General features: G+C 45.9%; 1 protein-coding gene across 3 annotated transcripts in view; it reads left to right on the top strand.

The window, feature by feature from the left end:
- LARGE1 (LARGE xylosyl- and glucuronyltransferase 1) overlaps positions 1-16451 on the top strand; it is a 541763-nt gene that overhangs the window by 265006 nt on the left and 260306 nt on the right. For all 3 annotated transcript variants that reach the window (XM_060656501.3, XM_078449495.2, XM_078449496.2), the window contains exon 5: positions 13364-13487. In XM_060656501.3, the coding sequence (XP_060512484.2) occupies positions 13364-13487 (124 nt within the window). The remainder of the gene's footprint in view (positions 1-13363; positions 13488-16451) is intronic.

Here is a 16451-nt window from a genome sequence, read left to right as displayed (position 1 = left end):
ATGGTGTTATGCCCAAGACCTTGACCCTATATGACAACTTCAGAGACTCTGTCTTAAGAGGATAATCCTGGGCGGCCTGGATGACTCAATTGGTTAAGCATCCAACTCTTGATCTCAGCTCAAGTCATGATCTTACAGTTCATGAGTTTGAGCCCTGCATCGGGCTCTGCTCTGACAGCACAGAGCTTGCTTGGGATTCTCTCTCCCTCTCTCTCTTTCCCTCCTTACCTCCCTCTCAAAAATAAATATTTAAGGGGCACCTGGGTGTCTCAGTCAGTTGAGTGTCTGACTTCGGCTTAGGTCATGATCTCACAGTTTGTGAGTTTGAGCCCCGCATCAGGCTCTGTGCTGACAGCTCAGAGCCTGGAGCCTGCTTCAGATTCTGTCTCTGTCTCTGTCTCTGTCTCTGTCTCTGTCTCTCTCTCTTTTTCAAAAATAAACATTTAAAAAAATCAAAATATTTAAGAAATCTTTTTTTAAAAAAAAAAGGATAATCCTGATTATAGAAAACACTTTTATGACATACTGCTTATAATGATAAAAATTTGAATCATACTGGGGTGCTTGGGTGGCTTAGTTAAGCATCCAACCTCGGCTCAGGTCATGATCTCACAATTTGTGAGTTCGAGCCTTGCGTTGGGCTCTGTGCTGACAGCTCAGAGCCTGGAGCCTGCTTCAGATTCTGTGCTCCTCTCTCTGCTCCTCCCCCACTCACGCTCTGTCTCTGTCTCTCTCTCAAAAATAACTAAACACTAAATCTTTTTTTTAATTTGAATCATTCTTAAAAACAATAAGACTAAATAGTGGATCGCTCTTTTATATAGTAACCCATGTTCTCAGTTGGTGGACAAATTGTATTTTATGATATAAAATAAGTGATAAGACAGTTCAAAACATGTGCATAATATCATTCTGCTGTATAAATACAAGCACATATGTGTCACATGTGTGCAGATGTGCACAAATATTCTCAAAACACTGGTAGGAGAAAGAGTAGCAGAGACTTTGTTTAAAAATGGCATTTTCATGTGTTTGGAGAGGTAGAAATAAAGGTGATATTGTTTTTGTTTTCTCTTTACGTGTATTTTGGGTCATCTCATTGTGCAAAGAAAAAAGGTGGATGAGAAAGAATGAATACAAAATACATGTGAACAAGGGTTTATCTCATAGAGAATAGCACAATATGTGTCCATGGAAGGGCTTTTAAAGGAAATTGGGGGCCTGTAACTCCAATCCCATTTGCAAATAAACTGGGAAGTGTAGCTGTTCTTCAAGGAAGCTAAGCTTTTAGTGAGCAGAGCGGGGGAAAAAAAATTACTTAGTAGCTAAGTGTTTACCTCCTGGGCAGGAAGGTGGGCCAGCTTGTAAAAATTTAATATTTGTTTGCTGGAATGATCTACTGATTCTTACACTGTATAGTCCTGTTGGCAGGAAGAAGCTGGGTGATTTCCCTTACTTTGCATATCAAGCAGCTGGATTTTTGTTTTTGTTTTGTTTTTTGTTTTTTTTTTTAACTTCACTCGTGCCCCTGAAGAACATGGAGGGTAAAACAGCCTATTTGTGCCAAGTATCCGTCTCTAATTGTGTTATTGCTTATTCAGGCTTAAGCTTATTATACAAGTAGAGTCTAGCTTGTGAAGGGAAGAACCTAGGATTTGAATAAAACAAACAAACAGAAGTAGGTTCTGATTTTGGTCTTGCCATCTATGAGCCAGGTGACCCTAGTGAAGTCTCTGTACTTAGAGCTTTGGCTTGTTCTGTAACCTTTCTTACAGCCCTGCTTGACTGTCAACAGAGATAATCTATGTGAAACATTTCTGTATTTTTTTTTTTTTTTTTGAGAGACAGAGAGAGAGAGAGCATGGGAGCTGGGGAGAGGGACAGAACAGGAGAGAGGGAGAACCCTAAGCTCAGATGGAGCCCGGCATGGGGCTCGATCCCACGACACTGGGATCATGACTTGAGCTGAAATCAAGAGATGGGCACTTAACCACTGAGCCAGTCAGGCACCCCTGTATTCTGTTTATTGAACAAATATAAATGTAGCTCTCACTCTATATCAGGCTCTGCTCTAAGTGTTTTTCAGATATTAATGCATTTAATGTTCCTGTGACTCCAGGAGGTGGGTACTGTTATCACCCCTTTTAGAGATGAGGAAGCTGAGAATTCATGTTAAGTCCTAGCTCAGAGTCGCAGGATGCTCAGATATGGGTTGGTACCCAGTCAGTCTAGCTTCAGAGTCTGAGCCCTCAACTGGGGTGGCGGGGGGGGGGGGGGGGGGGTTACTATTTTGAATATCATTATTCTTTCTGTTTTTAATCATCATTTTGGGTGACCTTTTGGACATTGTTATTGCTACTATGATCTCTGTAATCACCCTTTCATCCCTCCACTGAAGTATGTATTTTTGAGGTGCTGAGTATAAAATAAATAGTGGTTTTAAAGGCTATTGTTTTAAAGGTTTTAAAGACATTAGTGTTCTTGTAAAACTTAAGAAAAAAGCACGGAGGAAAGGAAGTGGTAACTGTGAGGTGATGGTTAACTTAATTAGCTTGATTGTGGTGATTATTTCACATTCCACACATATGTAAAAACATCACCTTAAACGTTCGTAATATATTTAATGTATACCTTAAATATATAGTTTTTGTCAACTCGACCTCAGTAAACTTAGGGAAAAGAGAAAGTGCTATGGTCATGTGATATCTTCGAACGGGTAGGATACCTATGCTATTTGGTCATGCACGTACATGTGCCAAAGAAAAGTGATGTGTGTAGTTCAGATACCAGACATCACATAGGCCATTGTATTTGACCTTCATCCCAACCCGGTACAGTAGATGCCACTGTCCCCACAAATGGATGAGGAAACTGGGGCTCACAGAGGTTAAATAGCTTGTTCAAGGTCACAGGTGAGTAAATGATGCTCCTGGGATTCTAACCTTGGTTGTGCCAAAGCCTGGAATCCATGAGGCCTTTTTGTTTGTTTGTTTTTGGAAAGTTGCTCTGTATTTCTCCCACGGAGAGCTCTTCTGATGTGATGCTGATTTGTCCTTGAACCCTCCCACATGATCAGTGCTACCTCTCTTCCTTCTAACTGGGAACGCACACCGAGAAACCCTCATTCTGGCGGCTGTGTTTTTCTGCAATAAGTTGTATTAAATCTCCAAGTGTAACAGATTCACTGAGCATTGGAGCCGCTGTCACAGGCTCTTTCTTTTTCTAAAAATTGCCATTCCATTGTAAACTTAATAATTAAGGATTATTTCAGCTCAGATGTCCCTGTGTATTTTAATAAAAGCAGACCCTAGATTGCCTTGTAGGGGCTGTGGCACATTCCTGACAAGATAAGAAAGGAAAGGCAGGGAGAAAGCTGGGGTTTAATCATCTTTGCTCTTTGTATTACCATATTTACGGCATCCCAACCTGGACCAGGGGAGCAGTTAAGGAAATCAGAGGCGGCAGGAGCATTGCTCATTATAAGCGAAGTCCGCAGGCTCTGCTGAAGATAAAACATGCACTTGCTTCTTTCTTTGTTGTCAAAGCGTGATCTGGTCTGAATATAGACCAGACTTAACGTCTGTGTCGTTCAGGTCCCCGGCAAGCTACATGGGACCCGTTCTATATTAAGATATTCTGGCCTGTTCACATAGAAGCCTTTTCTCATGGGCTCAAAGCAATGCTCCCCAAATGCATATATAATTGGCAGCTGGTATAAAAGACTGTTTTAGATGTTGTACAGAAATAAAATTAAATAACAATGAATCATCTATCGAGGAAATTATCTTTGTGTGTGTGTGTGTGTGTGTGTGTGTGTGTGTGTGTGTGTGTGCGTGTGAATAGTAAGAAATTCTGGATAAGTGCTTATCCTTCCCTTGGTAAAGTTCTGTTGGTGTGAATGTGTCGTTAACATCTAACTCTTGCTAATCTCCCACTGAACAAAAGAGAATAGGTGGCAGGCTCTCGGCCTTTGGCTGATTTTGGAATTTGAAGGCGCCGTATCATTAAAACTATTCCTTGGGCCACCCGGGTGGCTCAGTTGGTTAAGTGTCCCACTTGGGCTCAGATCACGATCTCCTGGTTCATGGGTTCGAGCCCCGCGTCGGGCTCTGTGCTGACAGCTCAGAGCCTGGAGCCTGCTTCAGATTCTGTGTGTGTCTCTCTCTGCCCCTCCCCCGCGTGTGCTCCATCTCTGTGTCTCTCAAAAACAAACATTAAATACACACACATACACACAACGAGTTCACGCCTTCCTGAGCTAGGAACTGAAAGTAAAGTAAGACTCAGAAGTCACACCTGGAGATTGACATGTCACCTTTAGTGCAGTTTGCTCTGGGCTGTGGGATGTTCTTTCAAATGTGGGCACAATTGGGCTCTTTTTTGTCCCAACCAGTTGAGTTTCCCTCCCAGTCAGAGGCTGGCCTTCCCCATGTGGCGGACCGTTTATTGTACAACACGGCTCCCTGAGGAAGGAAGCCAGAGACCGCCGAGTGGACCGGGTCTACTTTCCTCCCCCAAACCCACAGGTCACATCCCATCACAAGCAAATGAATAAGTATTGGGATTTGATTCACATACTATAGCGTTCACTCCTTAAATGTGTACACCCTGCTTATTGGGTTTTAATATTCAGAGTTGTCCATCCATCGCTGCTTCCTAATATTAGACCATTTCTATACCCTCAGAAGCCCTTGTACCCATGCAGAGTCTTGCCCTGTTTCCCCTTCTTCCATCCCCCAGCGGCCACTTGTCTTTCTGTTCCCGTGGATGTATTTGTTCTGGACATTTTGTAGAAATGGGACCTTCTACTATTTAGTCTTTCGTGAGTGGCTTGTTTCCCTTGGCATCATGTTTCCATCCGTGTTGTGGCCCGTGTCTGTGCTTTATTGCGCTTCATTGCCAGTAACATTCCACTGCGTGGCTCGAGCACGTTTTGTTAGTCCGTTCATCACTTGGTGGCCATCAAGGTTGTTTCCGCTTCGTGACTGTTACGGATCATGCTACTACAAAGGTTTGTGTGCATGCTTTTGTGTGAACACGGGTTTTGTGTATAACTAGGAGTAGGACTGCTGTGGAGCTCAGTGGTGGTAACTTTTTATGCTTAATATTTAGAGAAACTCCAAGAACCTGTGTCCAAAGCAGCTACACCATCTCTCACTAACATCATCTCTCTACTAACAAATGAGGACTCCAGTCTCCCCACATCCTCACCGACGCTTGTTATTGTCCTTTTTTTTTCATTATTATTGTTTGAGCCATGTTAGTGGCTGTGAACTGGTATTTTGTGGTTTTGATTGCCATCTCCTGGTGACTGACGATGTGGAGTATCTTTCCTTGTGCTCGTTGGCCATCGTATCTCCTCTGTGAGAAATAGCTGTTCAGATCCTTCACTCAGTTTTTGATCAGCTTGCTTAGTGTTTGAGTTGTAGAAGATCTTTATATATTATGACTACAGGTCCTTTATGAAAAGCTTTGCAAATTTTTACTCCCATTCTGAGATTATCTTTTCTAGTTTCTTGATGGTGTCCTGTGAAACACAGATGTTTTAAATTCTGACGAAAACCAGTTCATTTTTTCTTTTGTTGATTGTGCTTTGGATTTTGTGTCAAAGAAACCATTCCCTGGAACGCCTGGGTGGCTCAGTCTGTTAAGCATCCAGCTCTTGATTTTGGCTGAGGTCAAGATCTTGTGATTTGCAACATTGAGCCCCAATCCAATCCTGCTTGGGATTCTCTCTCTCTCCCTCTGTCACTGCCCCTCCCCTGCTTGCGCTCTGTCTCTGTCTCTCAAAATAAATAAATAAACATGATGGGCACCTGGGTGGCTCAGTCGAGTGGGCATCCGACTTCGGCTCAGGTCATGATCTCACAGTTTGTGAGTTCAAGCCCCGCATTGGGCTCTGTGCTGAGAGTTCAGAGCCTGGAGCCTGCTTCAGATTCTGTGTCTCCCTCTCTCTCTGCTCCTCTCCTGCTCATGCTCTCTCTCTGTCTCAAAAATAAATAAAAACATAAAAAAAATTTCAAAATAAATAAATAAACATGAAAACAAAATTAAAAAAAGAAAAAGAAACCATTCTATAACCCAATGCTAAAAGATTTACTCCATCATTTTCTTATAAGTGCCTCTACTTGTAACATCCAGGTAACTGTGTCAAACCGTGAGAACATTTGGATCTCTTTGGTAATTATTGTCTGTTTATTTATTCTTTCAATAAACAGGTACTGGATGTTACATCTACGGGGCTATTGAAACTCTGAGGATAAGATTATTCACAAAATACAATCCCAGTGCCTAGACTCCATCTAGCAGGAAACAGAGAAGTGAGTGTCAGTAGATTATTGCGGTCACATGTGTTTTGAGCCCCGGCGTCCATGAGAAGCACAAAGGAGGGCATCTGATCTAGTGGAATAGCTTCCCCGGAGCAGTGGTGCTGAAACTTGACCACAGAAGGCTAGAAGCGCAGGTAGGGAGGGAACATGAACGTGGTTAAGGAAGAGAGACAGCAAGCACACAAGCCTGCAGGAAAATGTGATTAATCTGTACCCACAACTAGGCACTCGCTTAGCACTGGGTTTGTACAGAGAGAAAATGAGGGCGGTGTGTTGTGAAATAGCGAAACTCCACCCTACACAGCTCACATTCTAGTGGTGGGCAGGAGGTAGACCTGAAGATGAATGTAGAGATTTCCAGTGCTAAGCAGTGCTAGGAAGATGGGGCGCTTGGGTGGCTCAGTCGGTTAGGCATCCTGCTTCAGTTCAGGCTGTGATCTCACAGTTTGTGAGTTCGAGCCCCTCATCGGGCTCTGTGCTGACAGCTCGGAGCCTGGAACATGCTTGGGATTCTGTGTCACCCTCTCTCCCTGCCGCTCCCCTGCTCATACTTTGTCTCTCTGTCTCTCAAAAATAAAACATTAAAAAAATTTTTTAAACAATAAAAATAAAAAGAAGTGCTAGGAAGAAGCAATGTGGTGGAGAGCCATAGGGGAGGGAGGGGGCACTTTGGAGGGAATGGCCATGAAGGGCCTCCCTGAGCAGGTCACTCTTTATTCCTGAAGAGGGAGAGGAATTGGTCACATGCAGGTCTGGGGAAGAGAATGATTGGAATGCAGGTTTGAGGAGGGAGTAGGAAGACGTGAGCTTGGAGAGGTGGACAGGGTGAGATTATCAAAGGTCCTGCTAGCTCCAAGCAGGAGGCTGGACGCTACTCATCGTACAGTGAGCAGGGGGTTGTGTGATCATTTTGGAGGGAGTTGAGGGCTTACAGGACAGAGGATCTGTTGGAGGGAACCAGCACAGAGACCCTATGAGAGAAGGGGTGAATATATTGATGAGATCTCACCAAAGAGCAGAAAGGCTAATAAATGCTAATGTGTGTTAAGTCCTTACTCCTTGTGGGTCACTGTTCTAAGTGTTTCATACATTTTAAGTCAATCTGATAATAACAACCTAAGAAGCTGAGACTCTAAGACTAAGTGGCTTGCTCAACTTCATATCATTACTTTGTGACAAACCATGATAAGAAGCAGCCAGGCAATTTGGCTGTAGAGATCTGGCTCCTGACCACTGGGCTGAGCTGCCTCTCAGGGCATGGAATTGATAGGGGGTGTGGGAGATGGGCCGGGAAGGAGCCCAAGCAGTACTCCCACGTTGAATAATGTGCCTTTAACCCCAGCAGGGAATCCCGGAAGACAGACATGTATAAGAGGCCCCTATTTAATATGCCCGGTGTCGTTCTGAGAGCTAGCTGCACCATGGATCACAGCCAAATGTCTGTCCTCATGGAGCTTACATTCTTGAGGGAAGACGGGTACTGAACAGTCTACAAAACTCGTAGTAACCTGGTATTAGGAGGGTTGTAATTAGGCCATCTTGATTCTGAGTGGTCTGTGGGCATGAAGGTGGGACCGTCTAGTTGATGGTTGGATTTATAGATTAAAGCTCAAGGGAAACATTCTGGTTTACACAGAAACTTGAAACAAAGTGGTCTGGGCAGTGTTTTCACATGCTTGTCCTGTGGCTGCCGAGAGGTGCAGTTGACAGGACCCACATTCTCACGGTGGTGTGGAAGGCGGAGCTCAGTAGAGCCTTTCCAGGCATTCTGCCTCCAGGGAGTGAGACCAAGCTGCTGGTGAGCTGCGTTGGATTGCGGAGATCGTCAGCAAAATGCCAGGTCCTCCATGGTCCCCTGGACTGGGGACCCTGGTGTGCCCTCTGATTAAACATTTTCATAGTCTTCTAATGAGGCACATGGACCCCTTTGGCCAAGCAAACAGCTAGTTTTGCCCTAAAGATGAGCTAAGTGTCTCTCTGGATTGATTCTTCATTCTGGGGAGATACTTGCAATAGACCAGAGTGAGAGCTTGTAAGGGGAAAGCCTCACACAAGCGCTCTCTGTGCCCTCTGTGGGCCTATTGCTCTTTCCATGCTGGTGCATCCTCTGCTCTGTTGCCAGATTAACGTCCTGAATTACAGCTTTGATCTCCTTCCTGCTCGGCACCCAAGTCTTGTCTGGGTCTCTTTCTCTTAGAGAATGAAAGTCATGGATCTTAAGAGGTCACACACGCTGGCTCAGCCTTCCGTTAGGACTTTAATTTTTTCTTTTTATCCTCCCTATTCCTGGCATGCAGGAGGTGTCCACCAAATGCAGCAGTGTGATCAACCCAGATAAAACTGTTGTTCCGTCATAGACATGCTGTGTACTTCCCTGCCTCTGTCCCTTTCCTGATTCTGTCACCCCTGCAGAACGCCTTCATCCTCCCATCTTTTCTTACCTGAATGTCTGGTTTAACAGCCACGCAGTCCATGCAAACATCCTAGATTCTCCACCATGGAGAAGTAGCCTCTTCCACTCCTGTAGCTTTTCTGTGTCTCCTTGCAGAGCCATCCCGTACAGTTGCACAGTTGCTCACCACCCAACTCCAAGGATACCCTTCACTTACTGTCCGTTCAAATGTCTCCCCGGGAGGTGTGCAGTTCCCAAACTTAGCAGTTGTGTGAGGTAGCCCAGTGTTCCGGCCCACCCGTGTTCCAATGTTTATTTAGTTATTTGCGTCCTCTCTGTCTCTGTTTCTGCCAGCCTGTTAGCTTCCCGAAGAGAGGAGAGTTCCAGTTCCTGAGTCACCTAAATCCCTGTTATGCCTTACTTGTACTTACTGCTTGACAGCTCTTTGTTGCATGTTTATTCATTCAACTCATTTTGGGGGTTATGGATGGAGGGACTTATTGAAATTACTTCATTTGAAAAGTGATGTAAAGCAGTAGAGAAAATAAGTTCCCCGAGTTAACACTGGTAATGGTGGCCCCATCCACTCAGGGTGTTATAACAAAATACCACAGACGGGGTAGGGCTCATAGACAACAGATGTTGGTTCCTCTCAGTCCTGGAGGCTGGGAATCCAGGGTCAGGCACCAGCGTGGTCTGGCTCTGGGGGGAGCCTGCCTTCCTGCTTTTCGGTTACACGTTGCTGACTTCTGTCTGCATCCTATGATGGAAGGAGAGGGGGAGCTCTCTGGGGCCTCTTTTCTAAGGGCGCTAATCCCTTTCAGTGGGACTCTACCCTCACCTGCTTTGGGAGTAGGGCCCAAAGGCCCCACGTCTTGACACCTTCACCTTAGGGGCTAGGGTTTGACATAGGAATTTGAGCAGGCAGGGCACCAACATTCAGACCATACCGGGGGTTAACATACGTTGAAATCTTACACACCAGGCACTTTGCTAAACACCTTATATATACATTATGCTGGGTCACGTGGGTGACTCAGTCAGTTAAGCATCCGACTTCAGCTCAGGTCACCATCTTGTGGTTCATGAGTTTGAACCCCGTGTCAGGCTCTGTGCTGACAGCTCAGAGCCTGGAGCTTGCTGCGGATTCTTCGTTTCCCTCTCTCTGCCCCTCCCCCACTCATTCTCTCTCTCTCTCTCTCTCTCTCTCTCTCTGTCTCAAAAATAAATAAACATTAAAAAAATTATATACATTATGTTACTTAGTCTGCACAGTGTGGTATTGTTTACTTACCATTACCATTCTTGATTTGGAGATGAATAGATTGATGCCTAGAAAGATGAAGTGATGTGCTTCTGGGCCTTCAGTTAGCAGTTCGTGCAGCCAGGGCTCCACTCCAGACATTCTGGAGCAGAGCCCCCAGCTCCGAAGCACTGATGTAGACTGCCATTGACTGTTGTTACCATTCTTACGGTAAAGTTAATGGTGGCCTAGAAGGAGGGACGTTGGCTTTCTTTTCCTGTTGCACAAGTGTTTGTTGAGCCCCTGTTATGTGCCAGGCTTTCTGCAGGGCACTGAAGATGGAGGTGAAAACATGGTTTCTGTCCTTGGGGGCCTCGTAGTAGAGACAAGGAGCCACATGTTTGAATAAGTATCGTAGTGCCGTGCTAGGAATGTTAGTCATGTTTTTCGTATGAGATGCCAGGTTAGCAGGAAAAAGGACGAGGGAGGGCTTATAGGAGGTGTCCTGGAGGAAATGACTTAAAAAGGGAAGTTTGAAGGATGAACAGGAATTCGTGGGACCTCTAAGTAGGGGCGAGTATTCCCTGGAGAGCAAGCTGCACATGGAGATACAGATGTGTGGACAGCGTGATCGTGTTGGAACAAACATATTAAGGTTGGTCTGTTTGGTGTTGCCATTCGGTGTCTAAAATTACGCCGTTCCTCTATTGTGGATACAAATGCAAACTGACAGTTACAAAGGCTTACCTTTATCCATTCTGGATGCATAAGTCTCCGTTGTGGCTCCTGTGGGTGGAAGGGTGGCCGTGCCAACACTGAGGGCTAAATGGACCCATGTGTCTTCCCAGTGACTCTGATGAGCTGCCTCTCACTTAGCTTTCAGGCAAGTCACTGGCTGATAAACATGCCCCCGCCACTGGCATCAGTCCTCCCTCGGGCCACCTGGTAGCTTCTTATGGGGAAGCTTCTTAGGGCTTCCAGGGAATGTTGTAGGGCAGGTGTGCCCCTTCCCCTTGACTATAGGTAGCTTATGGGCAAATTTGCACTTTTCAGGCAATGGGTCCCTGTGGAGAAATTCTGCAGTGCTGATTGGGTCTTGTATTCATTTATTCTGTTTGTCACCCTTGAGCACCTGTTATGTAGATGGTAGGTTGGCCTTGGATAATAATTGCCTTTGGGTCCAGACTCATCCATTCAGCTCCATCTGGCTTTACCACCCTCATCTTAAACTTGGTACCTCCAATCCCAAACCCATCATCTTCCTCCAATATACCTTTCTTCTCCTATCCCCTGTCCTGGAGATATCACCACCAACCCAGGAACCTCAGTGTCCCCTTCTGCTTCTTTTTCTCCATTTCCCCCCATATCTAAGATCTCTTTTCCTAAAATCCCTCTAGATTCAGCTCCCTTATTGTTCTTCCCCAGACTCAGTCCTACTCAGATCCTCATTTCACATTCACCTAGTCCCGTCTTCCAAATGATGTGTCCACCTTGGTTCCCCTTATCTGTCCACTTTCCATCACCCATCCATCCATTCAGTTCATTTATTGAACTCTTCCTGCATTCCATGCACGGAGCTACATCATAAGGTGATCCACTTGAACGTGACTGGCACAATCCTTGACCTCCCTAAGCTCACAGTCATGTGAGGATCTAGACAGGTAAACAAGTGATCAAAACCTAAGGGTGGGTACATGGCACTAAGATGGCTTTTCGTTGGGAAGGCCCCTGACCCAGTCATGGGTAGTCAGGGAAGGACTCTAGGAGAAAATGGTGGTAGACCTCAGAACTGAAGGCTGGATAAGAGATAGATGCTGACTGGGCAGCGTGAATGGTGGGAGAGGAGAGGGCCAGACCATGAGATTTCCAACAGCAGCGATGGTGTGTCTTACCTTGTCCCCAGCATCCTTCTCATCTCCCGGTAAGTAGTAGGTGCTCAATAAGTAGTTATCAAAGGAGCAAATGCAAGAAGGTTTCTTACAGAGCAAACCAAATATGCAAAGGCCTAGGTGAAGACAGCATGGGAGCATGGGAATCTGAGGGAGGGTCTAGAGCAGGGCTGGGGAGAGGCTGCACGGGGGGCCAAGAGCTGAAATCAGTCATGTTGCTACCACGCCTCACTGATGAAGTCTGGACTCTTTAACTGGGCGTTCACTGCACTTCCTGCACTTTGTCCTCCTTTGCTCTGACCCTTGGGTCCCAGCTAACCGCTTGTCCCCACATACTCCTGGCACGCCCCTCGGCTCTGGCCATAGTCTCCTGTTACTCTCCTTGGATTGTGTCCCCCTCTCCCTTTGCTTCCTTTCAAACCCCTTTATCTTTTGAGGTATTGCTCCCCCAACTCTTCCTTGTACTCCTGAGCCAGTCAGAATTAGCCCTTCTTTTTCTTTACTCCCATAGAACATTGTGTTCTATTGTGGTTGTTACCAACGTTATGTTCCACCTTGTGTTTGTATTTAATTGTGGATCCTCCGTCCCTCTAAAGACTATGAGCTCCTTGAAGTCAGGGGGACCAGGTCATTCTCATCTTTAGATTTCCCAAAGGTGCTCATGCATGGTGTTACAATTTATGCTGCTGTTTTTACTAGCTCGATAGTATTTATGAGAGTAGTCCTCCTGGATTGAACTATGGCTTTGTGCCTGGTACTTTCTCAAGAGAACATATCTGCTATTTATTGTCCTATCTGTGTTTATTATTGATATGCATCATATATTATACTTATCGACACAGTAGCCCGATGAGATGTTTCTCAACGTTTTACAGAATGAAGCAGCAGCAGTGAAGAAATAGAAGTGACATGCTCAGAATCCCCACTAATAAATACCACAGTTGGGACTTGAACCCATTTCTGGTTGACTCCGGAAGCTTTTCCCATGTGTAATGCTAGTTTGTATTTTGGGTACTGCCTCAGTACTGGCTGGTTGATGGAGGTGGAACAAAGAAAAGCTGTAGGAATGTTAAGTGAGGGTAAGCTGACATTCAGTGATGGGAGCCCCTGGTGATGCCGTCTTGGATGCCTAGGTTTCTTTTAGAGAGGAGCAAGCAGAAAACAGAACTCAGAATCTTCCCAGTTGCGTTCAGCCAGTCCAGAGACCCTTCTCTGTCCATGTGCTTCTGAAACCAATGCAGATACCGTTTGACCAAATTGTTACATATGCTTAAGATTTCTGGAAACACAAATATACTAGTAACAGGTATGCTGGTTGGCTTGGATGGAGCGTTACCAATGATTTTACCCTCTCTGAAATCCTGAGGTTGCGTGAGATGCCTTCTCTCCTTTTTAGCGCTGGGTTGGTAACGTGCCTGACTGACTTTCACAGCTGCTGTGAAATTGGTAAGCATGTGATTCTATGGCTGGAACTCTCCCTGCTGACCCGTCTTCTCCCCGCTTCCTACAGACGGAACCCTCTCCACTTCCACCTCATCGCCGACTCCATCGCAGAGCAGATCCTGGCGACGCTCTTCCAGACGTGGATGGTGCCCGCCGTACGTGTAGACTTCTACAATGCGGACGAGCTCAAGGTACAGGCGGGAGGGGAGAGGTGGCCCCCTCAGCTCCTCATGCTGGAAGCTTTTCCTGGTTGTGGTTCAGCAGACTGGCAGGGGAGGAAATCTCAGCTTTCAACTGGAAACATCCAGAGTATAATGAAGGTTGTTTGCCACCCGCATCAGATTTGACTGCGGAAAGCATTAGAGCAACCACGTCCTCAGCACAGAATCCATGTTGGTCTGTGCGGTTCTGGCCACCAGGGCTTTCTTTAGAGGTGGAGGCCATTGGCCTGGTGGTGGCCGTTCTAGAGAATTCTGCTCCCCAGTGAGGTCAGTGCTGAACTCAGAGTCAGATGGGCCCGGGTTGTAATTCGTATGTTGTCATTTACTGGTCATAAGATAGAAAGCAAATAACTTAGACCTTTGCTTTGTCTGTTTCTCATCAGTGAAAAGGTGATTATAATATCAACCTCAATTGGATAATTAATAGGCAAAAATGAGAGAATATGTGTCAATGTGCTTTAAAAGATTATGCTGAATAAATAGCACAGACTGTGTTGGACTGGAGGGTTTCACCAAACGAGACTCATTTGGTCATGCCATTTCCTTGCTTAGAATCCATCTGTTGTGCCACATTGTTGCATCAGGACTGAGATTCACGGTCTCATTAAGAAGTCCTGCTTCTGGCTCTTGACTCTTCTTCCAGTCCCATACTCCGCTCTAAGAAACCACCTCTGGTCCCTGCTGGCTCTCCCGTGTTGGAGCCTTTGCTGATGGTGTTCCTTCTATCTGGCCTGCCCTTGCACCTGCCTTTTCACAACTCCTCCTCACCCTGCAGGACGCTGCGGCATTGGCACCTCCTCCGAGAACCTTCCCTGACCTCTCCAGAAAAGAGGAAGATGTTCTCTATTCATGTGTCTGTCTACCGCTTTAGTTTAGAACCTTCTTAATGGGGGAGGGGGCGGGGAGCACGTCTTACCCCTTTCTAATTTCTAGTGCACAGTTGGTACCCTGCAATGCTTGTGGATTTAACAAATTGCTGTTGTTAGAGGAACATGTAACTTTGCAGAAATATGTTGATGTTCTATCTCCAGTCACCTTGGGAAGGACTAAACACCTAGGCATGAGGCAGATTCGAGCAAATTGCTTGTTCCAAACCTCATAAAGCCATTATCTTTTCATTTCGGAGCCATAACATTTTAAATAGATCACAGAGATGCCGGCCGGAGTTTCTGATTTTCCCATATTTCAGGCTCTGAGGTTGATCGAGATGTTCAGAATTTAGCATTTGGGGATTGTCGTGGTAATTTGTGTGCCATTCCAATCTATTCTGAGCTAAAATTGATTAACACTCTTAAAAGGGAAAAACAGAATTTAGCAAATTGCTGCACTAATTAAGGTGAAAGCAAGCCTCTCTGTCTCCCAGGGTCTAAGCGCCAACACAGTGGGGAAAAGCAGCGGGAGGGGAGGCACAGCGCCTGGTGCTCACGGATGCTCCTGCCTCCTTCTTCGTTCTCCTTTTTGGGACTATCCTGTGCCATGTCCCTTGTAAGCCTGTACACCCTACTCTTTAAGAAAACACAAAAGTAGATGAACAAAACCCCAGGTTCATATCCTCACTTGCCATTGAAGAACCATCTGATTTGGGTCCTGAGCCCTGGCTCGATCAGGGCCGGCCACCAAGTCAGAGCCTGAACAAGATAATTCCTATGAAGGCCCAGCGGTGCCTGAAATGCAAGTTCTTGAAAATGCCCCATACACTCCCCTCTGCAGCCAAGGCAACATAGGATTAAAATACTCTGGATTATATGGCCTGTTAGGAAACCTGTGGACCATTGGGAAACTGAAGGAGTAAGGCAAGGAGTATAGCAAGGGCTATAATCTCCTGGGGACGCAGGGCTTCCCTGAGGTCTTGAACGAGATGGGGGAAGGAGGGTTGGTGCTCTGACTCTCCCATGACCACTTTAATCCAGGTGGACCTGTTGTTTATTACTTTATATACTGGATTTTTATCCATTTGAATTGGTGATTCCATGGCTTAAAAAATAGGAATAAAAACAAAAAACAAAAACAATCTGATGTGTTCCAAAGGATGCTGTCTTCAGTGTCCTGTCCTCTAGTGTGACCTTTGCTCCCAGCTACACTGTGCAAGGTCCTGAACACCTGCATTTTATCTCCCTACCAGTTAGCACCCATCTCCCACCATCCTGTATCCCATGAGACTCTTGTCCGAATCCTGTAAGGACAATGGGTGTGAAACCATTTTGTACACATAATTTGGCCATAATTGATGATCACAGTAATAATGATTTATGCATAATCCAGCTCTGCAAACCCTAAACCGTGATCTGCCTACTCCCTGCAGCCTGAGCATCTCTTGGCTGTAGCACCATTATCTGTCTGCTTACCTGCACCCCCAGAACCAAGAGTTCGTCTTTGACAGCCCCTCTTCCTCACTGTGTGTCTGTCCACTCCACATCCTAGCTGGTCTCCCGTCTCCCCTGCCACCATCCCACTCTGAGCTCTTGTGACCTCTCCCTAACACAACAGCAGTCTCTGTCCAGACTAATCTTTTCCCCTCTGCTCTGCTCACTCCGCCTCCCCCAAATGTATTCTCCATCAGTAGCGTGAGTTGGATTTCCCAACGGCATGCCCAACCATGCCATCCCCTTTCCTGTGGATAAAACCTTCCATGGTTTCCCCGTGCTCCTGAGATCAAGACCACAGTCCTGGGTGGCATCTCCTTGGGCTTTCTGGCTCCTGCCTCCCTCCATTAGATTATCACGTCTGCTCTGCTCGTTCCCTCCCACCAGGGGGCCGCTGCACTGGTTATTTTTCTGTCTGTTAACCTCTGTCCCCCAGCCTGCCTCCTCTTTCCAATTGCTGGTTAATTCCGTGTTCTTTTGCTTAAGCTACATTTACGTTGAGAAATCTTCCCTGCCTTCATAATCTCATAGGGGTTCCTTTGTTATAGGTTCTCATAGGGTCTCCTACATT

The sequence above is a fragment of the Panthera onca genome, chromosome B4, assembly GCF_046562875.1.
Source record: "Panthera onca isolate mPanOnc1 chromosome B4, mPanOnc1 haplotype 2, whole genome shotgun sequence".
Classification (NCBI taxonomy): domain Eukaryota; kingdom Metazoa; phylum Chordata; class Mammalia; order Carnivora; family Felidae; genus Panthera; species Panthera onca.
This window is presented reverse-complemented; position numbering and strand designations above follow the sequence as displayed.